The sequence below is a fragment of the Kwoniella newhampshirensis genome, chromosome 2 (assembly GCF_039105145.1).
Source record: "Kwoniella newhampshirensis strain CBS 13917 chromosome 2, whole genome shotgun sequence".
Classification (NCBI taxonomy): domain Eukaryota; kingdom Fungi; phylum Basidiomycota; class Tremellomycetes; order Tremellales; family Cryptococcaceae; genus Kwoniella; species Kwoniella newhampshirensis.
The window spans coordinates 313,641-335,985 of NC_089956.1; the positions used below are offsets into that span (position 1 = coordinate 313,641).

Genomic DNA, 22,345 nt, shown 5'->3' on the forward strand with positions numbered 1-22,345 from the left:
ATGATGATGAGGCTGGAGGAGAAGAAAGATGGTTTGGACGGAAGGTAGGCAGGATGAGCAGGGGAATGGAGCAAGGTAGGAGGAACCGGTTAGATCAGACCGGTGAATAATAATGTTGCTGGCAAAATGCGGGGGGAAAGTGGGTGAATGGTATATCAACCAGAGATGATGGTAGAGGTCGATACGATATGAAAGCTGATACGGGCGGAATGCTTGAGATACGACATATGATGGATATGACTATGACCACCTGCACATATACATATCCCGACATACAATATCCGTCAGTCAGCTCTGTATCGCAACTGCAACTGCATCACCATAGCGCACCATCCGTTCCGACGTCTGTCTATTCATAGGCGGGCAGAGGCAGGCGATGATGAACTTTGACCCGATACCCCGGACGTACTCCTCCTCTTTAGCCTCCCCGCTAGTTCAGGTGTGGACAGGTCTTTCCCTACCTCCGCTCCAGTCCATCATCACGTACATACCATGATTCCTCAACTCGCCCAACATCTTCATGATGAACCGTGGATATCCGGGCCGAAATTCTAGAACCTCTCTCCGTCGCTCTCCGCTTTCATCCCACAATTTCCCTGAATCTAGGGTAACGCTTTTCTTGATCCCTGCGATGGCCCCCACGGCTATGATCAACAAATGTGGCACATCCGCAGTCTGTAGCCAAGGTGAAGAGATAGATGATCGACATGACTGTATCATGTGATCAGGTAACAGGAGATCATATCCCAGATCTCCGTCAGACATCATTGGAATTCCATCATAATCCAAAAAGATCGTTCAACACACACACACACACACACACACACACACACACACACACACACACACACAACAAGGCGAAGTCATCGAGGCCTCACATCGCGTAACGGAAACAGATATACATGTTTCAAACCCATATGCTGGACAAATGGCACTAACTAACGAACAGATGACACACCACCAATAGGTCAGATGAAATAGGAGATATATGACAACAGAGATGGATTTACACGTCGCGCTCCTGCGACTTCTTGCCTCACGAACGCATTCTAAGATGACTAAGATTGCGCTTTCCGATCGTTCCTCTTGTTGTCCCTCAAGCCCACAGCTTGGTGATCGTCGCGCCGAAACCAGCTTTTACAAGCTCCAAGCTTTCTGCTCCAAGAATCATGTCCACGTCGGTACCGCCCTGACTCCTCGGTGGAGCATAGTAGAATCCCATGATAAGGACGACATAACTAGAAGAGTCTTCTGTCAGCAAACGCTCGCAATCGCCAAAAATTGGATGTGTAACTTCCGGTAGGGACAATAGTATCTGAGGAAACACTCACGCTAAGACCAAGATGGATCCTCTGTGATAATTACTCCTCGCTTCGATGTATGTATATGTGAGCAAGAAGATTGAAAGGATTATAGCGATGACATCCCAACGGGGGAAAATGAGCCTTTGGGAGGAGTAAGGTCAGCAGGACTGCCACCTCCGATCGTCACCCGGTGCTACTCACGTAAAGGTGTCTACAATATCACCCATCTTCTCTGGCTTCCACAAAGCGCTGAAAGCCACCATGGCCGGGATCTGAAGCAGGCACACCTGCAAAGCATACGCTGAACCAATCTCCATACTACACAGCGTCCCATATCAGCACGCATGGTCCGCCTTGTGGCTCCGCACTCACCTCAGGGCGATATTGCCGTTCAAAGCGAAGGACATGGCATTCATGAACTCGGTTGTGTTGGGTACCAGAGCGAACAGCGTCAGCCCCAAGAACTTCTCGTCGATGCCCGAGCCTTGCAGAACGACGTCAACGACATCCACTAGGATCTCTGCATTGCCGGTTGTCGATCAGCTCAGTCCAGATCGCGTTTATTCGCATGGCATCACTCACCCGCAATGATGGCGTACAGCAGCGTACAAGACAGCAGAACCCCAGCGGAAACGCCTCTAGTCCAGCTGGGGGCATCATGACCACCACCCTCTTCCTCCTCATCGTCCCCTGTGGTCGCGGCAGCAGGATTGAGTGTCCCGTGCTGTCCTGTGAGTACTGCGGCTGACGATGCATCCGCGGGGATGGGCCTTGGTTTTTGCGCGGAGCCCGCATGCGATCCTCCACCAACGATGGAGCCCTGATGTCTCAATGCACTGACTGTTGCCACTGCGATCGCTCGCGTGAAATCCTCGGTAGTCAATGTAGAGGGGAGTCTCATTGGAGTGAGATGAGAAGATGCCGATTTGACATCTCTGTCAACTGATTCCAAGAACGGTGTGTATCCAGCAGGGAGGTTGAAATTACCACTGGTTGATCTTGCCGAGTCGGGTGCGAGACCCAGACCGTCGGCGGTGGCCTCAACAATGTCGGTTGCGGCATGTCGTAAGCCAGGATGACCAGACATACGAAACGTGCTAGTTTTAGGGGATCCAGAGCGAGAAGGTTGAGCTGGACTGGCCGTCGTGGATTTGAGGTGCTGAGCTTGCGAGTGAAGGGGTAGGACGTGCTGCATTACCGCTTGTGGAGTCATTCTTTGCGCTAGAGCGGCCTTGACAGCGGGGTGGCCAGCTCCAATCGCGGCTACCGCATCCTCAGACTTCATGAGCTGCTGAGGATTCTGCCAAATTTGAGCGGCATGAGTTCTTAGCGAGAACCATAGGCCGATGAGGTAAGACTGTGAGGTTGTCAGGCCAGTGCTTGTCGGACAAGGACTGAGCAAACTCACAAACAGAAGGATAGCCGCACAGCAGTACATGAGAGTCTTCACGTTGTCCTGATAGAACGGATCATTTTCTGGGTTTGGATGTTCGTAATAACAGTGATCACACATCCAAGCGTCACCAGCCCGAAGAGCATTCGGCAGAGGACTGAGACCGGTGTCGTCCTGTCTAGGCTCCGGACATCCTTCACAGTGCAGCTCGAACTGCGAGTTGACCTCGTCAGTGATGGTAATTGTCTGGCATATATACTCGGAGACTTACCGTTCCGTACGTCTGATAGAACATCGTCGGTGTCAACGTTCCGATAATGGCCATGATCAGCATTGTGCTGGTCACTCCCGCACTCTTGGCATTAAACTTCTGTTCCTTCCTCTTGAAAGCTCCCGAACACATACTTGCTCCAGGCATCAGCAGTACTCCCGCCAAGATACTGCCAACGATAGATCCCTCAACGAGACGACCTTTGCCCTGGGTCAAGGCAATACCGTATAGGATGATTTCAATTATCGATCCGAATGTGGCATTGATCACGGCACCCATACCAATGCTAGACTGCGCGGAGATCGAAGCGACAGCCATACCGATGAAGTATGAGAGGGGAATAACGGAAGCTAAAGCCAAAACGAAGATGAGAGCTTGAGATGTGAGGAAGCGCAGAAGAGGTGTGACGGGATGTCCTAGGTGCTCCTTGCGTTCCACGATAGGTAGAAGGAGCAGCCCATCGATGATCGTGAAAAAGACCAGCGGAAGCAGGTTGATAAACAAGATGTTGACTCCCCCTACTGTGTATTTGTAGTACTGCAATCCGATCGCCCGATACGTACAAAGAAGTACAGTAGATGTTGGTCCCGATGTAGGCGCAACTTGGCCGGCTGTCAGATGTGCGCGGCGCATCGTGAAGCCAGTCGGAGAGCTATCGCTGGCGAGCGTTGTCGATCCTGAGCCTTCTCCGCTCTGCGGCGACCCATGAGGAGTAAGAGTAGGCACGGGTACCTTAGGCGCGGAGCGAAAATTGATCTCGAGAGGTCGGGACCAAAGAAGTGTAAGCAGTGCCCAGGTCAATTTTGCCATTGGAATGGTGATGACGAAACCCCAGCACAGCACACAGACGAACAGCATCGACGGGGCGACAATGAGGAAAAAAGTGGGCCAGTAGACGAGTCGTCCCAGGAACTTGGCCCGCTTGTTTCTTGGTCGTCGGAATCCGCTGCCTGGTCCATTACCGAGCAAGGGAGATCTTTCGTCGGTCCTTCCCTTGCCATTCGGCGCGTACCCACGCAATGTGTCGACTCCGTTGACTTGGACATTGGATGCAAATGAGACTGTCGGTTCTCGACGATCATGCGAGCCTGGACGAATGGTGCTACTGGATGGCGTAGTCGCTGCCATAGGGGGACGTGGGTGGTCATCCGACACAGACTCGCGTCGTGCGTCCCGGACAGTAATGTTAGACGAGGAGCCATCCGACGGGTGACGATGTCGTTCGCCCCTGCCTCGTGGAGATCCATTGTTATCGCCCCAGGTGCCATAGCCCAAACTACCGTTGCCATGCTCAGCATCGCCATCCTCCTCGTGATCTTCTTGGGGAGGCCCTTCCCCCTCCACATATTTGCCAAAAGGCCAACCAATGTACCAAGCCAGCCCTCGCAGAGTCTTACCGTACCCGCCGCGACCGCCTCCCAGCACTTCAGCGCCACTGACAAGGAGGGCAACACCGAAGCATGCCAAAGCCAGCCACCAACCGAAGAGAATCACCCAAAGGATGTTACCAGGAAGAAGATGTCGCTGAGCCGCAGCCGAGGGTATTGCGTGAAGCGCTGATTCGGCATTACGAGTGACTGATCGAGATTTTCGGTAGAGAGCAGGCTTCCAGATCGGTAGACCAAAGGGATGCTCGATGTTGATGGCCTAGTGGATCGTTGTCAGCTTGAGACTCAAAGCACGAGACAATGGTGAACTTACATCTTGACGGTCTCGAAGAGTCACACCTTCGTCGTCGCCACCTTCCCCCTCTTCTTCTTCGTTCTCGACCTCTTCATCTCCCAAGTCACCTCCAATCTCCTCTTCCACCACATCTTGCACAATCTCTCCAACTAAACTCTGAGTTGCGTCATCTTCGTCCTCATCCGCTGTGCTAGAGTAGATTGAGGGAGCTCGCAGTTCCTCTCGAGGACTCAGTCCGCCGTCTCTAGGCGTCGCTGAGCCATCGGTACCGTTGTAAGGGAAATACCCAGTCTCGCTCGTATATCTTCGACGGTCGGTGCTTGCATTGCGCGATCGAGATACTGATCGAGCTGTGGCCCTTCCTTGTTGAGCCAAAAACGTGTCTCCCGGCATACCACTGGGAGGTGCACTGCTTTCAGGTGTAACACCTTCTCCTTCGGCGGCCAGTCGGCGCTGTTCTTGCTCATGCTTCTTCCTCCTAGCCTTCCTCTCACGCTGTCTTTCCTTGATGAGTTCAGCGCCTCTGTCTCTGAGTTCGTCGTCCTCTTCGTTTGCAGCCCTCAATATTCCAGCACTATCACGGGATATGAGTGGCGGCCTTGCACGAGAAGCCGATCGCGACATTGATCCACTTGGAACAGATTGGTAATTGACTGGATGAGAGGCCGGATGAGCTGTGCTGGTATTATATCTGGTCGTCCTAGTAGGTCTAGGCATACTGCCACTGTTGCTCATTTGTGGATTGAAGAACGCGTTCGGTGAACCAAGAGTGCTTCCATAACCAGTATGCGCTTGAGGCCTCTGATTTGTTGACAAGCCGCCACTACCGCGAGGAGTGGATTCGGCAGCACCAGCATTCTGAGCACCGCCAGCGTAGTCGTAGTACTCCTCGTCTTCAGTCGCGGTCGTGAAGGAGTGAATCGATGAAGCTCTGCCCGGGGAGAACGGGATTCGAGATTGTGATGCGGGAGAAGTAGCGTTAGGTTTCGGCGCAAGAGAGGAGGATGGTTGCTGCAATTTGGGAGGCATGTCAGTGTGCTGACGTTTCTGGTGTCATACGGCTGAAGCAATCAAGATGATCGACAAGCAGACGCCAGAAGAGGGGACATGGAGATGCGATGAGGATAGAGCACTCCAGCGAGATGAATGGGGAAGCCATTCGCAAAGGTGAAACCACACGACCAAAGCGCGACAGCCACTCGCTCGTGCTTTCTTAACATACACTTTCACATCAACGCCGACCTGCTTAAACTTTGCACCTTCGTTCTGATGCGCATCACAATATCTCACAAGAAGCTCTGCCTTTCCCCTTGGATCGTGGATGAGGTTCACTTACCGATTGTGCGCTCCCAGTCTCATTTCTAGAAGGTCTACCTTTCCCCAGTTCCTGCTGCTGTTGCTGACTTGCACTTGCTGCAGCCCTCGGCCCTTGAGCTTCCTGCTCTGCGACAACATCTTTTGAAGCACCGGTAGGAGTTGTTGGTGGCTTTGGTGTGTTCTCTGACGATCGGTCTGTGGATTGTACCATGTCGGCGAACACTTGCGATGTTGAAGGGACGGCGAGTGACGAGTGAACGGTGTCACGGATGGTGGGAGTTGGGGACGAAGCTGATTCGGGACCTGAATCAGAATCTTGTGGCGACGTTGCCGCCATCACGAGATCGCGTAGATCTGATCTGTCTTGAGATGGGGAAGACCAAGCAGGGAGGCGAAGGAGGGGAGTGGTTGACGGTGTTCCAAAATAGACTTTGCACGACTCTCGACTCTAGTCTGGCTCGTAACGGTAGATGAGACGGTATCGAAGCAAGAAGTAGAGATGTATGATCTAGTGAGATGATGTCTATGGAGTACAAAGGGATGAATGTGAAATCTACATGAAGGACGAAGAAAGGAAAGCTGTGAATGATGATGTGTACAGAGTGAGTGATCAGGTCAATCAAAGTCAATAAATCAAGTCAATCGACAGACTGACCTCTTCAGAGCTCAACACCGCGTCTCCTTCCCCTTCCTTTTCTCCTTTCATTACGGCCATCGCCGAACCTTAACTCGGTCATCGTGTTATGTCTCGACATCACGTGGTAAACACGTTCTCTTGCTGGGGTAAATATCATTGATCTTCCATCCCCCTAGTCCATTGACGTCAACGGACTACTCATGTTTGCAACAACAAATACCTCTTTCACCCGGCCATCACTGAGATCAGTCGATCCATCTTTCGTCTTCCGGGCCCTTCAATCGTTCAGCTTCCACCTTTTGCATAATCCTTGGGATCTTGAAACCGCCATACTCACCCAATGCCAGCCTACAGACTCGAGGCTGCCGCATCAGGCAGGGCTTTGTGCAACGGTAGGTACAAATACGTCCTTCGAACAGCTACCACAACAAGCGGGTGAAGCTGACTGCCTGCTCACCCATCGACGATAAGGCAAAAAACCATGCAAGGGAACCAAGATTGACAAAGGCCAGCTCAGGGTCGGAACATGGGTCGAAATTATGGGAAATGGATCTTTCAAATGGAGACACTGGGGATGTGAGTTACTCGTTGGATGGCCTGTGAAATATAATATAAGACGGAAGGATGATCGTGAGGACTGATGCTGCACGATCGATCAGGCGTCACACCGGAGGTGTTGAATAACATGAAGAAGGACTTTGAAGAGCCCTCTGAGCTGGATGGTTGTGAGTGATGCATTGAGAGGCAGTGCGCAAGTAGATTACAGGCTGACGTTATGGTTTTCGGTGGTTAGATGATGAAATCCCGTGAGTAAGGATAAAGGTATACCAGAGACACCAGTGCGGTCTGACAATTGTTAATTCTGTACTAGACCCGATTATCAAGCCAAGGTTAGCTTTGTTCTCCTCCTCATTTGGTTGATGCAAGTTCGGCTGATAGTTTCGCGGTCAGGTCGACAAAGCATGGCAAGAAGGTCACGGTAAGTCAGCAAGTCGGTACACAACATCAACCTCATTAGGCTGACTATACTCATCTCCAGTGGCCGACGAAGATATTCCCGACTCTGCTCGACTCCTTTCTGCTTCTGAAGGTGAAGATCGAGAACCCGCTTCGAGCCCCGTTAAGAAAAAGGCCACGCCGAAGAAGAAGAAGGCTGAGGCGAATGGTGATGGGGAGGAAGTCGCGGTGAAGCCCAAGAAGGTACATCTCACATTGTACAACACATTTTCAGCGGCGAAAGAGCTGAGATGATGCACCTTGCAGGCAAGAGCTAAGAAGGCGAAGAAGGACGAGAGTGAGGATCTGACTCCTCCGCCCGAAGAAGAAGAAGAGGAGCAAATGCCTGCTAAAAAGGTAATCTATCGAGATCTGTGTCAGCACATTGTAGACAGAGTCGGGTCATCAGCTGAAATGACGAATAGTCCAAGGCTAAATCCAAGAAATCAGTCAAGAAGGAAGATAGCGAAGAAGAGGAGATGACGCCAGTGTCCGAGGAAGAGGTCATTCCCCAGAAAAAGAAAAGAGTAAGTATCGTATCTTGTATTTGCATCCGATTGACTATTCTGCAGGGCACTGCTGCAAGCAAGAAGGCGAATGAAGAGGATGAAACCGGAAACAAGGGGGACAAGAAGAAGGTGAGGAAAATGTTACTGCATATAGCTCGATACAGGGTTAAGGAAGAGCTGACCACCTGCAGTCCGCTGGGACGAAACGAGGCAAGAAAGTAAAGGAGGAAGAGGAAGAGAAGGAAGAAGACGCAAAGGTCAGTATACGAGAAATTTTGTTCGCTGGACTCTGTACGTCGCCCAACTCTGACGGGAGTGGTCTGTTCCTAGCCACCAAGCAAGAAAGCACGCAAGCCGGCGTCAAGATCGAAGAAGGTCAAGGCAGAGTCTGATGACGAGTGAGGGGTGAGTAGGGGCAGCAGGAGGAGGACACAGGCACAGAACACATAAAAGACTTGGGTGCATGTGGCTGGAACGTCGTATTGGTGCACGAGACACGCCGGTAAGGCCACTCTTAGATGGTCGAAGAGAGAGTTGATATGGTTGGGAAGAAGCGTTGCGTTGGATTGGGATTCTGTATGCCCTCTCTAATAGGCGTATGCATCAACCTCGTCATGTATACTCTGTCGCGAACGGCGAATCTCGGTGCAAACTTGAAGGTTCGAGACCGGCGAATGAGAGGGTGGGAGATGGATGCTGGAATCGGCAACGGCAAGATCGGAAAGAACGTCGTACAATACAATCTGCCAGTGCCGAAAGCGGACCTACTACCAAAATATCAATCGGGTTTGTCACCTTATGACGTCGTTTTTTTTTTCTGTAAGTTTTTTCCTTCTTCCAAATATAAATCCTTTGTTGAGCCTGCGTGGTTCGGTTGATTTGCTGCGAGTCACTGCTGCTGCTGCTGCGGTGATGATGATGATGATTATGATGAAACGTTCTTAAAGGGACTTGGAGTGTGGGGGAGTTTATTGGTCTTGGCACGCAAGTAGAATAGACATTGTATTGAGAGATAGTCACAAGAGATAGAGTATCGCATTGTTTTCATCTTTTACATCTTTCGGATTGCCTTTCGACTACACCAAAGGACCTTCTCTTCCACCGTACAGGCTCATATCGGTCTCATACACACCGATTCACGAGTTTTTGCCCATCTTGCACCCCGATCGACATCCAGGACAATAGTCTTCTAGACAGTTTTTCAAGATGGTGAAAGCAGCAGACGGATCCAGGCTCCCAATCCATCTCAACACGCGTACACTCACCTCCCATTTCTGTAAGTCCAACGTCCTCCTCCGTCCTTTCCTTTCTGCATTCATTACATCGTACTCATTAGACGGCATTCACAGTCTTCGGCCCATACGTGCTTCTCCCCCTCATCTCAGCCTTCACTTGGTTAGGCGGTCTCTTGGCGTTGTTGATATTATGGGTGGTCGCTGGCAAACCGCGATACATGGCCGATGAAGCGGACGTCGTGTTCATCAGTGATTTGGGGGCGACGCATCAGACCCTGTTCATCTGCATTTGCGTCGTGACAGCAGCGTGAGTCGTCGAGTTTCCCTATCCCCATATCTTCCTTTCCTACGGCAGTCACCCATATTCACAATTGTGTCAAAAGACAAGAGAACACAATGCTAACTCGGTTCATTCAACAGATTCTACGTCTTGTCACTCTTCGCCGAAAGATGGCTCAGACATGTCGATCGACTGCCTACCGATCTCCGAACGAGAGAGAAGATCTTTGGTAAGTCGATCGAACAACTTATAATGCGAGTGATGCGTAACATACGCTAAACCATGTCATCATTACAGACTGGCTAGCCATATTCTTCGGTTGTGTCGGCGCGGCGGGACTGATCCTCCTCTCTGCTGTAAGTCGATCATTGAGTGCATTCAGTGCATTCAGTGCTCTCTCGAAGAAAAGATATTGACAGACCTGTCTCTTAGCGAAACGCATTCGAGTTCAGCCAAGTTCACTGGATCGGTACCCTTATCTTCGTTGTCGGTGTTGCCCTCAGTGCCATCTTCCAATCCGCTGAGATTGTAAGCTTGAGCATGATCGCTTCTGGTCGGAGCAAAAACTAACCTATCATTCGAATCTACAGTGGTCCCTTCACAAAGATCACCCTGACCGAAAGTCCTTGAAGAGGAACTCGATTCTCAAGCTCATTGTCGTTTTCGTCGCGGTCGTCACTGCGATTGCATTCGGGTCTACTTACGCAGTAGTGAGTGGGATGTTTTCCTCCATCTTCACCAAACCAACTAGCAATCCATTCTTGCTCTCCATATATATATAGCTTGACAGGGCCGTGACTGACCGTCGAGTCTATAACCCTTTCTTCCAATCCTGCAGTGCGGCGGTAACTCTACGCCATACAAATCCCACTCCGCCGAGACATGCAACAAGATCACCTCGGCCGCCGCCTCACTCGAATGGGCCGTCGCCTTCATCCTCGTCTTCTACTTCCTGACCCTCTGCGCCGATCTCTGGCCAGCGGGCAAATCGTCACCGAGGTACATGCGTCGATTGGCGAAATGGCAGGAGAGACACGAACCATCTTCGGTCGAACATGATTTCACTGGAAGGAGAGCGTTTGGCGTCTATCCGGAGAGATGGGAGGACCGTGAGGAGACCATGAGGAGGGAGATGAGGGACAGGAATCTGGGCATCACCACTGGAACCACTGGAACCACTGGTGTTACAGGTCCCAGAAGTGGGTTGGGGGGTGAGAATGAGTACGAGCAGGGAAGAATGAGTGGAAGTAGTCAGATCCCTATGATGAGGCAGGTGTAAGAGGAAGTTGTCACCGGCAGACTTATCCTGTCGAGCCGTGGTCGTTGTGGTGCTGCAAGTGCAGTAGATGTGAATGTCATTGTGGGACAACTTCCAGTACCCTGGGGATAGGGATAGGAAGACACCGAGGAATAGACAAACATACGTGGGGCCGCACACAACACTTAGATATATACTGTAGCGATAGCATCATCACATAATATTCTTTACCCATCATCAATGTATATGGTTTCCCTTAACGCGAACAGCCTTACTTTCGACGAGCCCTCAGTGTGCCATACGCACCGTTGCAATGAATATCTTGGACCAACTGCATATAACCCATCTATCTACAGTAATGGGTCCACGTCGATCTCAACGCTCGAACACGGTCTGACCAACTCAAAGTTGTTTAAGACTGTAGGGTGGAGAATACCCAATGAACCAATGTTGATATCTCTCTCCCAAGCAGTTCCAGCCGCCGATGACGGCAAAGCCGACTTGAGACTTGACGCAATGGTGTGCAGAGGGGACGAGGATGGGTTGGAGGAGGGTGTAGGTTCTGTCGGTGTGACGCTGGGTTTGGGTCGGTAGAAGACGTGAGCAGCTCGACCGGGAAGATAAGTGGGGTCTTGACGTGTAGATAGTCATCAGCGCATAGCTACTTGATTGCCTATATCAACGAGGAAGCTCACCCTCCGCCGAAGAGATGTAGTAACCGTAATTCCCCTCGTTCTCCTTCTTCTCCAATAGAGGGACACCGAGGATCTGCATGATTCTGTCCAGCAATCCATGCGCTACTTCGAAACCGGCTTTCCTGTCCATATAAACGGCACAAAGTCTTCTATAGTTCCTCGCCTGCCTCTCAGCGGTTGAATCTTGCACAGTGACATCGGAAACCTCGAAGATCTTCATCGGCAGGGGGAGAGCCTTGTTTTCTCTGGCTGTTTTGAGCATACCAGGAAGAAGGGACGTTCGAACCACTTGATACTCGGTGGATTTGGGGTTGGCGAGGTGAACGGCGTAATGACCAGGATCAGGGCGGTTGAGCCAGGCAAAGTTCTCGTCGTGGGAGCACTGTTCAGGAGTCAGCTGTGTCCTACACATCGACGAGCCAGTCTCAGCTCACGAGAATTAACGGAAGGGCTTCGATCCAGCCGGCCATAGCGCATTCCTTTCTGATAACATCACCAAGTTTGTTTACAGGGAACGCCTTGGCAACAGTGTTGGTGGTGGGCATGGATTGAGGGAGGTTGTTGAAACCGTAAGCGATAGCCGCATCCTCCATGATATCACACTCGTGAAGGATGTCCGGTCTCGTGCATGGCACTTCGACCTCGAGGGCATCAGCGTCGGTAGCAGAAGGCTTGGCTGTAAGGGACATTCGAGTAAGGAGGGTGCAGATCTCCTCTTTTGACAGCTTGAGACCGGTAGCAGCGTTGATATATGAGGAGGAGGCTGTGGTGAGTCGAGGAGCGATAGGAGGTGAGAGGTGAGATGTGCCGTCGGGCATATGGATCTTGACAGGCTCGATACTGCTTAAAAGTCAGCTCGGTCTTGGATATCTACCGAAGCTTTGGGACATACGTGAAGGGGATCTCGGTGTACTCTGCGAACATGGTCGCGATCATGTTTATCACGATATCACTTCGTACGAAAGGTCAGCTGGATGGACAACGATGGCGGGTCAGCGTAGCTCACAGTTTGGTCTTGTCCGTAGCAGTGGTGTCGATGAAGATGTTCCTTGTCTTCCCTGGAACGATCTTGGAATCTACCAATACCAAATCAGCTTTGATTAACGAGTCGGATGAGAGATACCTACGCTGGGAGTTGATGATGGGGGGCATCGACAAGACTTGGTCATTGCTGTCGTAGATGATGGGATAGGCAGGAGCATCTTTGATGATGTGCAAGTATTTATTGAGATGTCTATCGGTCTGTTGGGGGACGTCAGCTCGATCTATACTCCAACAGACATGGATATGGAGAGATAGCTGACCTCGAAGATGGTCATTAGCTCCTCGGCAGTATGTTCCGTATCCCTATTCAGCGGCGCGAACTTGATCTCCTTGGGATCCTTGCACATGTACCGGAAAGGACCTTTGATGGTATCCAAATCGTGAGTTCCAATAGCCACGAACCTCCTCATTCTACATAGGTTTTGGTGGAGCTTGTCTTGGAGATCGATGAACGATTCGTACTCGAGTTGGTTCATAGGTCGAGCAAGACGAAGAACAGCTGAAGCGAAGTAGGGACGGAGAGGGGAGGTCTATCGTGAAGCTTTAATTATCAGCTTTCGTCCCACATCTCCCGCACGAAAGGTCAAACAGTCAGCTGCATAGTACGCACCGAAGACTCAACAAATACTTCTTGGATCTGGGCAGGAGCGGAGAGAGTGAACGTTGGAGGTGTCTCCAGCTGCAAGAAGATCCTCAAAGCTCGAGCGAGTCCTTCAAGACAGAGGATGTCATATCTGTTGGCCGGGATTTCAATCTTCAATTGAGGTGGAGGTGTGGGAAGACCTTTCGCTCTAGCTTCTTCGACTTCGGTCGTGGTCTGTCCAGATCCTATCAGTTCCTCTACCCCGGTAACGTCAAGGCGAAAGGCATAACATACGTCCTCATCTAATTCGATACCAAAGTCGAAACACAGCTCGTCGAATGCTTGAGTGGCTAAGTCGGACGTTAGCTTGACTGTAGACAGCGAGACTTCTTTGCTTAGCTGAGATGAAAGACCGCTCACTGTATTCCTTCTCCAATCGCCTGTACAGCTCGGCCTTGTCAACGGTGATAGTAGGCTAGAGGAAAAGAGACCATAAGCTGCTAGCATTTTGGGGCAGCCGGCGGTATAGCGAGCAGCTCACCATGACGGTCTGTTTTATCTGATAGGTCTCTCGATCGCAATGGATGAGATAATCGACCAAGGTGACTGTCTGCCTCTGCTTGGTCCGATTTGAGAATGAAGATGTAGATATGGTTCAAACGTATCAATTACTGAAATGTTGGTTGAATGAGAGCGAGTCGGCCACTGTAGGATTTTTGGCACGGAATCAATTCTGGATGTGGCAGCGCGCATCACGGCTTAGAACAAAATTAGCCCTTCATGTCACGACTGATACGCTCTGCATGCATCTGCAAAGCAGTAGCGCGAAGCAGAGGCGCAGCAATGCGCTATTGCCATATCCAGGACAATGATCCACTGTCTAACTATCCCTCATGCAGCCAGTCAGAAGTGCCCAAACGAGATCACAGTCCTCTTGTTTGCTCCTAAGCAAACTGTGTTCTCCGTGGGTCAAGAACAACACTTCAAGGGGTGTTGACCCCGGAATCCACCTGCAAACAGGACATATAGATCCCATCAATGCATGATACCTTTTTATCGGGAGAGAGAAGAATGACATCCCGCCATTCTCCATCTACAGCAACAGCAAACCAGCTGGACGTCTCTCCACCTCGCCATATTCTCCTCTCAAGCTTACTCCTTGAGCTTGTAACCGACCAAATGACGCCTGCCGATGATCTCGCCGATGGAGAAGATACCGTATGCCTCGAGGGCCTGTTGTAAGTGATGAGAATTGGTGAAGGTTGTGCAGAAAAGATAGTCGGAAGGGTCAATGTGTACAATATGACAAATGAAGATGTTCAATGGTCAATGAGAGAGGACAGGAATGGGATTTACACGGTCAGCAACCCTTCCAGAGCAACGACGATATGGTAGAGTTGGCGCATCACTCACAGCAACACCTAGACCAGCCCAAGCGCCAGTCCTCAGAGTCTCCTTCCAGAATCCCACGTTGGCGGCTCTCGAGTAGATTTGGGAGTATGCTCTGGCCCAAGTGCTGAGTTCGAGAGGAGGAGCGAGTTTCTCGGCCTTGTAAACTTGCTTGGCGAGAGAGGAGACGACTTTGGCATTGTACACGACGGGTTCGCGGTAAGCTGCGATGTCGACCAGAGAAACAAGTCAGTTCCAAGCAAGTATAGCAAGACGAACATGACCGATTCTCGTACTGAGACCGCCAGGGGACATTGCTAGTGCACTGAGCTAAATCGCCGGAGAAACGTACCACCGAGTAAACCACCAACACGTTCTCCGAGAGGACCAGCGACTCGCTTGACCGTAGCGGCACTTTGCGCATAAGCCTTCTGAGCACCCTCCACAGCCTTCTGGACGTTGGGGTTGTTGAGAGGAGATGAGGAAGATGAAGAGGAGTTGAATCGTCGACCGAAGACTCGGGCGGTCTGCGTGATTTGAGGTCGCATCGTGGGGATTGTTGAGAGGGTGAGGAGGTGGGAAGGATGAGGATGTGAGGTTGTGACTATATCTAGGTTGTTGAAGAGGTTGTTCCCTCAGCTGGTTGTGTGCATTGGTGCTCTTCTCTGGAGATGATTTCCGGGAGGATCCGTCAACCAACTAACTCGACTACCAGACTTCGCATATCGCCGGTTGATGTACCGGCGTTTGAGTGAAAGTGGCGCCCGCGTGGAAGGGTCACTTATAGCGCTGAGACTGACGAGGCACCGCAACACCCGCATGCGATAGAGCGATGGCAGTTTAACCTTCCACATCGTTCTTTCCATCTTCCTAAACACCTCGCAATTCCAATAAGACCACAGACAAGATGAACAACCCAGCCATCACCAACCTCGTCATCTCTCTCGGTGCCATGCAAGGTGAATCAGCTTCGTCCCCATCGCTCTTCTCGCTGAGCCCGCAAGCTGACATGCTCACGGCTGAATTCCAGTGGCCCGAAGAATCCCAATGGAAGACCCTACCGTCCTCACCTACCTCCGAATAGGATATGTCGCTTCCCAGGTCATCTCGCTTGCCATCTACTACTTCATCACCCTCAAGGTGAGTCGCACGTTGTGATGGCTCCATTCGCTCGAACGGCGTAGAGTCAGCTCGACGCTGACACCGCCATTTGTAGATCAGGAAGAGGAACGACTTGACCGTGTTGAAATATGTCAATCCAGCCGCTCCCATGGTGAGCACCGGAGCTCCCGTCCAGTATCGTTGAACAGAACGAGCGACAGATTCTGCATGTCTGGCTGACCGGTGGTTCGTATTCGTTGCCCAGAACCCCGACGCCAAACCGGAATTGGTCACTACGACCGTGAAAGACTACGATCTTGCCGAGACTGGTAAGGCTATGAGGAGCTTGTTCGTCGGTGTTGCCTTTATGTGTTTCTTGGTGAGTGAGCTGTGCCGGCGACGCACGCAAAACCACCTCTTTCTGCGGCTCTACGGGCTGTAGTCTTTCACACCATGGGCTGAATCATTCGCGCGGCGACACTGACCGATACATCTATTCACTCTCCCCAGCACGGTTACCTCAAGTACACTCAACCTCTCTTCATCCAAGGCCTCATGGGTCTCAAGAGCACTCTCGAGTCCAACCCCGCCAAACTTCACTTGTGGGGCAAGAAGGCCGAGGGCGATCTCGCTCGACCTTTCAAGACTGCCGGTGGCTTGATGGAGTCTCTCACTGGTAAACCGGTCGGACCTCAGACCGACGCCGCTACCATCAAGGCTGCCGAAAAGGCCGGTGGAAAGACAGAGTAGTATATTAGAAGAGTCATCAACATACATTCATCGGCTGTTTGCGTTTGGGGAATGTGGAGAAACGAAATCGGCGTCGAGTGGAAGATAGGGACAGAATGTGAATGTGGTATGTCGTGGAATGTAGGTTGTGCGAGTGCGATTGAGCAATGTACTCGTACTGTTTCCATCGTACATTGCCAACGAGATATCTCGGAATGACTTCTCCATGCAAAATGATAATTGAACAAGCAAAGTGGACCTATGAAAGACGCAATCGCAAGAGCTAGCCTCTATCTACCTTTTGTCTTTTTTGATCCAACAGGCAAGTGGGTCGTTACCTACACCACAGGGATAGAGAGATCCTACCATGTTTCGTGTTCAACACAATCATTGATGTCCCCCACCTCCCATCACATCCCTCAGACCATAACTAGCTTTTCTTCCTCCCATCATACCAGGTCTTCCCGATTCTGACAAGTTCGAACTACTGCTCATTCCTCTAGGTCGTGAGTACGGGGTGTTCATTCCCGACGTACCAGTCGGTGAAAAAGACGGCAATGATCCTGGGGGCGGTGAGAATGGTCCAGGAGAGTTGAGAGAAGTTTGCGATATCGTGCGATGGGGATCTGAAGAGTTCGGTCGCGTCGATTGACCTTGTGATGCTTCTTTCAGCAGGAACTCGACAAAGAGGTTGCTGAACGACTGCATGCGATACATCAACACGTATCCGAACACTCCAATGCTGGCCCAAACTCACCTCGTTCATCGCTGCCTCTTCTTCCGCACTCCTCTCCTTGTCTTTCCCACCACCTCTTCTCAACCCGTGGTCAGATCCCGATTTGCCCGCCGGCCCACCAGTCGCGCCTTGACGTTGCAGCCCCGCCTTCTCGCGCTCATTGTCGTCCCATGAAAGGATTGTGGAAAGAAGTGAAAGCATCTCAAATCGCTTGGAGTCGGATCGGGCGGTGGTGAGAAATGACAGGAGGATGTTCGTCACCAGTCGTCTGGCAGTATGTCAGCTCGGAACGAATTGTGAACAGCGGGTAAGTTCTGCAACGAGAGGGTGGATGGAGAAGGAACGGCCCGAGACATACCGATCCACATTGTTGTCAGAGGAATTCTTCCTGAGCCTCCGTAATGCTTCTGTGAGATGTTCATTATTCACCACGGCTGAACAGGGAGTGTCAGCTCGACGGTCCCTTACACTCAAATTGGGGAATCTTAGCTCACCATCATGTCTCAGCTTGCCAATGAGTTGATTCTTCTCCCTCAGTTCCCTCTCTAGAGCACTCGACCGGGTTGCATCGGACGACACCTCTGACAGGCGCGTTTCGGCATTGGCAGCTCGAAGCTTGTACTCTGACAACGAGGTGGCTGCGAGTCGGAGTTGAGTTTCGAGTTCTGTCGTCGCTTGACGGAGTTCCGAGTCTTTAGCTGGAACGATAGGCCCAAGTCAGCCTCCGCCATATAGCACTAGATTAGGGGCCGAGACGGTCTTCATAATTACTCACCAACTTGAAACTCGCTCAAGACTTCTTGCAAGTTATTCCCTCTTTCCCTCTCTCCGTCCAATTCGTCCAAAGCTCTTTCCAACTCTCTTCGCTCGTCTCTTTCTCTCCTCTCTATCAATCTCATCTCTTCTTCCACCGCCTCCCTCCTCTCCCTCTCTCGTCCAGCCTCGACCTCCCATTCCTCCCTCTCCAATCTCAGTCTTTCCATCTCTCCTCGCAGTTCTCTCATCTCCCTGGTCAGGGACAGGACATCAGAAGACGAGGAATCCGACTGCGAACGCAATTGCGCCAGCTGGGCTTGCAGTGACGCGGATTCTTGCGATGCTGATGAGAGCTCAGATTGGAGTGTTTGAATGGTACTTTGCAATGATGCGATTTCGTTGGAAAGATGATTTATGGTCGTTTCTCTTCGATCTAACTCTTCCTAAAAACCGATTTCCAAGGAACATCAGTCAGCGTTGTCCCCAATCCTGGACCGAGCAGCCTAGTCAGAAGGAGCGATCGGATTTCCCGTGCAGTTTCTACCTCATGCGCCGTCTCCTATCACACAGATCAGGAAGAGAGAGAGCCGAATCACCACACACTCACAGCATCTTCGCGTAACTTATCGCCCAGGGTCGTTCTCATGGCCGTCAATTTCCCCAACAAGCCCCGGTACTGATTCCCCAGCGTCTCCTTCTCCTGCTGAGTGGAAGCCAGTTCATTCTCGAGTTGCGCTATTCGATCTCGAGGCGATACTTGTATCTCAGAGGAAGAACGCGGTGTCCCGTCACCGTCACCGTCACCGTCACCGTCTGAAGAGTCGGGAATGAGAGATGAGAAAGTGGTGTCGTTATTGATCTTGGCGTTGGACGCGGGGTTGGATGGACCAGCTTCCGGACTGGTAGTCGAAGTACCGTTGATGCCAACGATGGGCGGAGGATCTGATTCGATGGAAGTGGATGTGGACATCGCGGTGGAGTGTTGTATAGAAGGTATCTACCGTCTCATGAGGATGATTTGTGAGGGGACGAGACGCGTGAACAGTGGAGAGACGATGGATGAACGTTATTATGCAGTGGACGCTGGTGATGTGCTGTGAGGCAGTGATTGGACGTGTGGTGATAGGATGTCGTGAATGGTCCTGGGGGTTAGCTAGCTGGGATGGATGGAATTCACCGTCGCGACGTTGCACCGAGGTGTAGTGAGTGACAGATAGATACGCGGCGCATTCCGTTGATCCAATTCCCAGCGAATCTCACCAAAACGGTCAATGACCGTATCCGGACTGAACTCACCACACATCACCTTGCCGTACGAACATGTGTTCGCGTCACATGCACAAGGCGACAGCCAGACGTCTAGACATGGGTCAGTCTGGATGTTTGGACACATGCATGTACAGGGGCTTTGATGTGTCCGCATGTCTCTGCTGAAGAAGCGTTACATTCTACGGCTTAGCCGAATCTGATTCGAAAACGATACTAGCCGACTCAACAGCTCTGGAGCATTCGGATCGATGGACATGATCTTGCCAAGTGTAGTTCAAGTGGTGTGCAGTGACTGATAGGAACTGATCACCTATACTGTTATACATGCGTGCGATCGACTGAATGGTCAGGTATCACAACTAACACAGTACATACAGATCAAGACAAGTTTTACAGAACGACGGACCCCAGCGCCAGCGCCAAGATGCAGATCCTCATCCCGAACGCCAGCTTGGACCCGTCCACCCGGACTCGTTGCGTAGAGTCCGACGTGAGGACGTTGAGATTGGTAGCTGTCGCCGTGTAACTTGCCCACGAGGCAGATTCCAGAGAGTTCATAGCGGCCGTGACGGACGATTGGTACATGCTATAATCTTCGATCCTGCAGATGTGTTGTCAGTCTATCGTTCTGTCGTACGGATTGGAGATGGGCCATGGTGAACAAACTCACTTTCCTGCTGGGATGGATTTGGTAGCGCTGGCAGGTGGCGAAGTGGGTGTGCTTCTGTGTCGTCCGTCAGTGAAGGTTAGGTGAGGTAGGAAAGGCTGCTGACTTGGTGGCAGAAACGCCTGAGCCGGCTTTATGTGTCGGAGTGGTGGTAGTGATGGTGGAGCTTTGACATAGCACGTCAGCTCCGTCTCCCTTTGTACGGGCTATTTGTGTGGCCGCCTGACACACTCACATGGCAGCAGAATACACGTCCCCATAATCGTCCGTAGTGGGAGCTACAACGACAGTTTCTCCAGCCTGAATGACAACATCAACGCCGGTTCCGAGATGGCGTGAAGAGGTCTACCAAGCCAGGTACGTACGTCATCCACAATGGTGGCTTTCTGCGCCAGGCAGAGCTGAGCCATAAACAGTACAAACAACAGAAGGAGGAACGGTCGGAACATGATGCGGGGAGAGGCAATACGGGAAAGAATCGGGTTCGGAACGAGGAGTGATCGGCTTGACTCGAGTCGTGATGAGCGTGCGAAATAGGACGAGCACCAGACCAGCTGGATCTTGATTTGGGGGAGGATGAAGGGAGATGCTGCGAATGCAATGTAGAACAGAAGCAAGAAGCACGATGAAGACGAGCTAGAGAGAATTCACCTCTAGGACCGAGGACCAAAAAGTCAAACGCGTACATTTGTTCACCGAAAGATATGATGGTGCCTGGCTGGATTACAGGCGATCGACCGCGTTTTCGTCCCATGCCCTAACCGGAAAACGGCGTCTCTCGACGACTGCTTTTGACTTCACCGGTCGGTGGAGAAGACATCTGCGTTTGAGTCGACCTTAATCTCTCTTAAAGACGAACGCTTTCTACCAATGTCCAATCCACCCGCCACGGCGACAACAACGCCGAATAAAGAACCTATCCTCGCCAAACTACACCACCTCCTCTCCCGAACTTCGGCTGGCTCAACCATCTGTCCTTCCCAAATCCCACGAGCTCTGCACGACAGCTCGCCCACCACATATCGCGATTGGCGATCGATGATGGACGAAGTGCGAGAGGTGGTTTGGGAGGAAGTGAGAGACGGAAGGGCAGTGGTCACGCAGCGGGGGGAAGTGAGGGAGTGGGAGGGGAGAGGGGAGATTAGGGGTCCGATAAGGGTTAGGAAAGGGGAGAAGTGGGATGATAGCTTGGTGAAAGAGTATGGAACGGGATGATGACGGGCGTGGCATAGGTGAGAAGTCGCGTCTCTTTCTTTTGGGCGACTTGCGCAGAGTCATACTGAAGAGCTGAGTCTGTGACAGGAGCGATCCTCATAATTACGGAGACGGTCATCTTCGCACTGGGAGTCCGGATCACAGGGGCATCGGTTCCGCAAGTCGATCGAGATATCCGTGAGCCGTACTCGACCTGTCGTAGGGGTACGGATCGTCCTGGCTACCTCACATTGCTGTCTGATGGCAACGGAGGGCACTTCATGGTTATGACTTTCAACAGTCAATGTTATTATTGCTTGGACCGTCTGCGAGCGGATCGGTCATGCTTTACTATGATAGAACAGTGTTATACTGCCATGATGCCTGCTAGGCCTTCCATGCATATCTAGAAGGTGCGCATCTATCAGCAGGACTCCCCGCAAGGTCAGATTGGATGTGATTGGTGGCGTAAATCTGATACACTCCTGAAACGCGCACGGACCCCTCGTTTTATTGTTCACGATCCCGATCCAGATCCAATTCTGCTACATTGCGGGGACTTGCTTCCCGATCTGAACGAGTCGGGACTCTGAATCACCTGAGCGGGGGACGGGGGAGATGGGTGTACGACAGGAGAGCGTTTACCCCTGGTAGGGATTGAACGGTGGAATGGAACTCCTTTGATCTCAGAAGTCTAGACCAAGCGCAGTGTAGAACGCTTGATCAATCAACTATATCTACTCTGTCATCTTTACACCTCTCCTCTACAGCTCTTTGGCCCGTTGCATTAATTCACTCCACCACAGGATAGGATACAGGCAACCATCATCGCCCCACCACTGTCTTTGAACCTCACAAGCTCTTCAGCACCACTTCACAAAATGATCCGCGACGCCCACACCCTTCTCACCCTCATCCCATTTCTTCTCACCCCACTTGTCGATGCCAGGGCTTGTGCTCGACCTTCCCCGTCCCCCAACTCGACTAGCATCTCAACCACTTCCTCTTCGACTCTCTCGTTCTTCCCTAGCGGGTTTGCATCTTCCACTGCCGAGGCAAGTGCCACCGAGGTCATCTCTCCGTCCGTGGTGCCTTCTGCCCAGAGGACCGGCCCGGCATCCGATGGCACCTCTTCTGCAGTAGTCACTTGGAGCTCAGCGGTGTCAATCAGCTCTTCTACCTCTATCTCTGCTTCTGCTTCTGCTTCCGTAGCTCAGTCTAGCTCGGCTGGATTTCTCTCAGGCCAGACCTTCACAGATAAGTATTCTTCACCATTGTCACTCCCTCCATGAGAGTTGA

The 22,345-nt window shown here is 51.5% G+C and overlaps 11 protein-coding genes across 11 annotated transcripts; 6 read left to right on the forward strand and 5 right to left on the reverse strand.

Annotated features, from left to right (window-relative positions):
- Positions 1 to 1,096: 1,096 nt before the first annotated feature.
- On the reverse strand, positions 1,097 to 6,305 carry IAR55_000823 (calcium/proton exchanger; the record flags this gene model as incomplete). The annotated part of the gene is made up of 9 exons (XM_066943956.1): positions 1,097 to 1,238; positions 1,332 to 1,445; positions 1,506 to 1,622; positions 1,677 to 1,824; positions 1,887 to 2,661; positions 2,713 to 2,910; positions 2,969 to 4,615; positions 4,670 to 5,662; positions 5,988 to 6,305. The coding sequence occupies 9 exons, from the start codon at positions 6,303 to 6,305 to the stop codon at positions 1,097 to 1,099; spliced, it is 4,452 nt and encodes a 1,483-aa protein (XP_066805157.1).
- Positions 6,306 to 6,945: 640 nt separating this feature from the next.
- Positions 6,946 to 8,512, forward strand: IAR55_000824 (uncharacterized protein; the record flags this gene model as incomplete). Its single annotated transcript, XM_066943957.1, has 12 exons — positions 6,946 to 6,997; positions 7,077 to 7,181; positions 7,265 to 7,330; positions 7,399 to 7,411; positions 7,477 to 7,495; positions 7,557 to 7,584; positions 7,645 to 7,805; positions 7,869 to 7,958; positions 8,027 to 8,128; positions 8,174 to 8,239; positions 8,302 to 8,367; positions 8,441 to 8,512. 12 exons carry the CDS (start codon positions 6,946 to 6,948, stop codon positions 8,510 to 8,512), a joined length of 840 nt encoding a protein of 279 aa, XP_066805158.1.
- Positions 8,513 to 8,724: 212 nt separating this feature from the next.
- IAR55_000825 (uncharacterized protein) lies at positions 8,725 to 9,107 on the forward strand (the record flags this gene model as incomplete). Its single annotated transcript, XM_066943958.1, has 2 exons — positions 8,725 to 8,929; positions 9,058 to 9,107. 2 exons carry the CDS (start codon positions 8,725 to 8,727, stop codon positions 9,105 to 9,107), a joined length of 255 nt encoding a protein of 84 aa, XP_066805159.1.
- Positions 9,108 to 9,316: 209 nt separating this feature from the next.
- On the forward strand, positions 9,317 to 10,904 carry IAR55_000826 (uncharacterized protein; the record flags this gene model as incomplete). The annotated part of the gene is made up of 7 exons (XM_066943959.1): positions 9,317 to 9,386; positions 9,460 to 9,652; positions 9,766 to 9,854; positions 9,923 to 9,981; positions 10,058 to 10,153; positions 10,216 to 10,335; positions 10,464 to 10,904. 7 exons carry the CDS (start codon positions 9,317 to 9,319, stop codon positions 10,902 to 10,904), a joined length of 1,068 nt encoding a protein of 355 aa, XP_066805160.1.
- A 329-nt stretch (positions 10,905 to 11,233) lies between these two features.
- IAR55_000827 (phenylalanine-tRNA ligase, beta subunit) lies at positions 11,234 to 13,749 on the reverse strand (the record flags this gene model as incomplete). The annotated part of the gene is made up of 11 exons (XM_066943960.1): positions 11,234 to 11,514; positions 11,579 to 11,960; positions 12,013 to 12,418; positions 12,471 to 12,530; positions 12,585 to 12,654; positions 12,706 to 12,820; positions 12,883 to 13,152; positions 13,233 to 13,439; positions 13,500 to 13,555; positions 13,626 to 13,680; positions 13,747 to 13,749. 11 exons carry the CDS (start codon positions 13,747 to 13,749, stop codon positions 11,234 to 11,236), a joined length of 1,905 nt encoding a protein of 634 aa, XP_066805161.1.
- Positions 13,750 to 14,357: 608 nt separating this feature from the next.
- Positions 14,358 to 15,142, reverse strand: IAR55_000828 (uncharacterized protein; the record flags this gene model as incomplete). The annotated part of the gene is made up of 3 exons (XM_066943961.1): positions 14,358 to 14,438; positions 14,619 to 14,818; positions 14,947 to 15,142. 3 exons carry the CDS (start codon positions 15,140 to 15,142, stop codon positions 14,358 to 14,360), a joined length of 477 nt encoding a protein of 158 aa, XP_066805162.1.
- Positions 15,143 to 15,501: 359 nt separating this feature from the next.
- IAR55_000829 (uncharacterized protein) lies at positions 15,502 to 16,445 on the forward strand (the record flags this gene model as incomplete). Its single annotated transcript, XM_066943962.1, has 5 exons — positions 15,502 to 15,553; positions 15,625 to 15,734; positions 15,811 to 15,867; positions 15,961 to 16,074; positions 16,206 to 16,445. 5 exons carry the CDS (start codon positions 15,502 to 15,504, stop codon positions 16,443 to 16,445), a joined length of 573 nt encoding a protein of 190 aa, XP_066805163.1.
- Positions 16,446 to 16,811: 366 nt separating this feature from the next.
- On the reverse strand, positions 16,812 to 18,886 carry IAR55_000830 (uncharacterized protein; the record flags this gene model as incomplete). The annotated part of the gene is made up of 6 exons (XM_066943963.1): positions 16,812 to 17,126; positions 17,182 to 17,428; positions 17,519 to 17,594; positions 17,655 to 17,858; positions 17,936 to 18,359; positions 18,524 to 18,886. The coding sequence occupies 6 exons, from the start codon at positions 18,884 to 18,886 to the stop codon at positions 16,812 to 16,814; spliced, it is 1,629 nt and encodes a 542-aa protein (XP_066805164.1).
- Positions 18,887 to 19,575: 689 nt separating this feature from the next.
- Positions 19,576 to 20,301, reverse strand: IAR55_000831 (uncharacterized protein; the record flags this gene model as incomplete). Its single annotated transcript, XM_066943964.1, has 5 exons — positions 19,576 to 19,786; positions 19,856 to 19,909; positions 19,959 to 20,018; positions 20,088 to 20,152; positions 20,218 to 20,301. The coding sequence occupies 5 exons, from the start codon at positions 20,299 to 20,301 to the stop codon at positions 19,576 to 19,578; spliced, it is 474 nt and encodes a 157-aa protein (XP_066805165.1).
- Positions 20,302 to 20,722: 421 nt separating this feature from the next.
- On the forward strand, positions 20,723 to 21,067 carry IAR55_000832 (uncharacterized protein; the record flags this gene model as incomplete). Its single annotated transcript, XM_066943965.1, has 1 exon — positions 20,723 to 21,067. One exon carries the CDS (start codon positions 20,723 to 20,725, stop codon positions 21,065 to 21,067), a length of 345 nt encoding a protein of 114 aa, XP_066805166.1.
- An 860-nt stretch (positions 21,068 to 21,927) lies between these two features.
- On the forward strand, positions 21,928 to 22,338 carry IAR55_000833 (uncharacterized protein; the record flags this gene model as incomplete). Its single annotated transcript, XM_066943966.1, has 1 exon — positions 21,928 to 22,338. The coding sequence occupies one exon, from the start codon at positions 21,928 to 21,930 to the stop codon at positions 22,336 to 22,338; it is 411 nt and encodes a 136-aa protein (XP_066805167.1).
- Between the last annotated feature and the right edge of the window lie 7 nt (positions 22,339 to 22,345).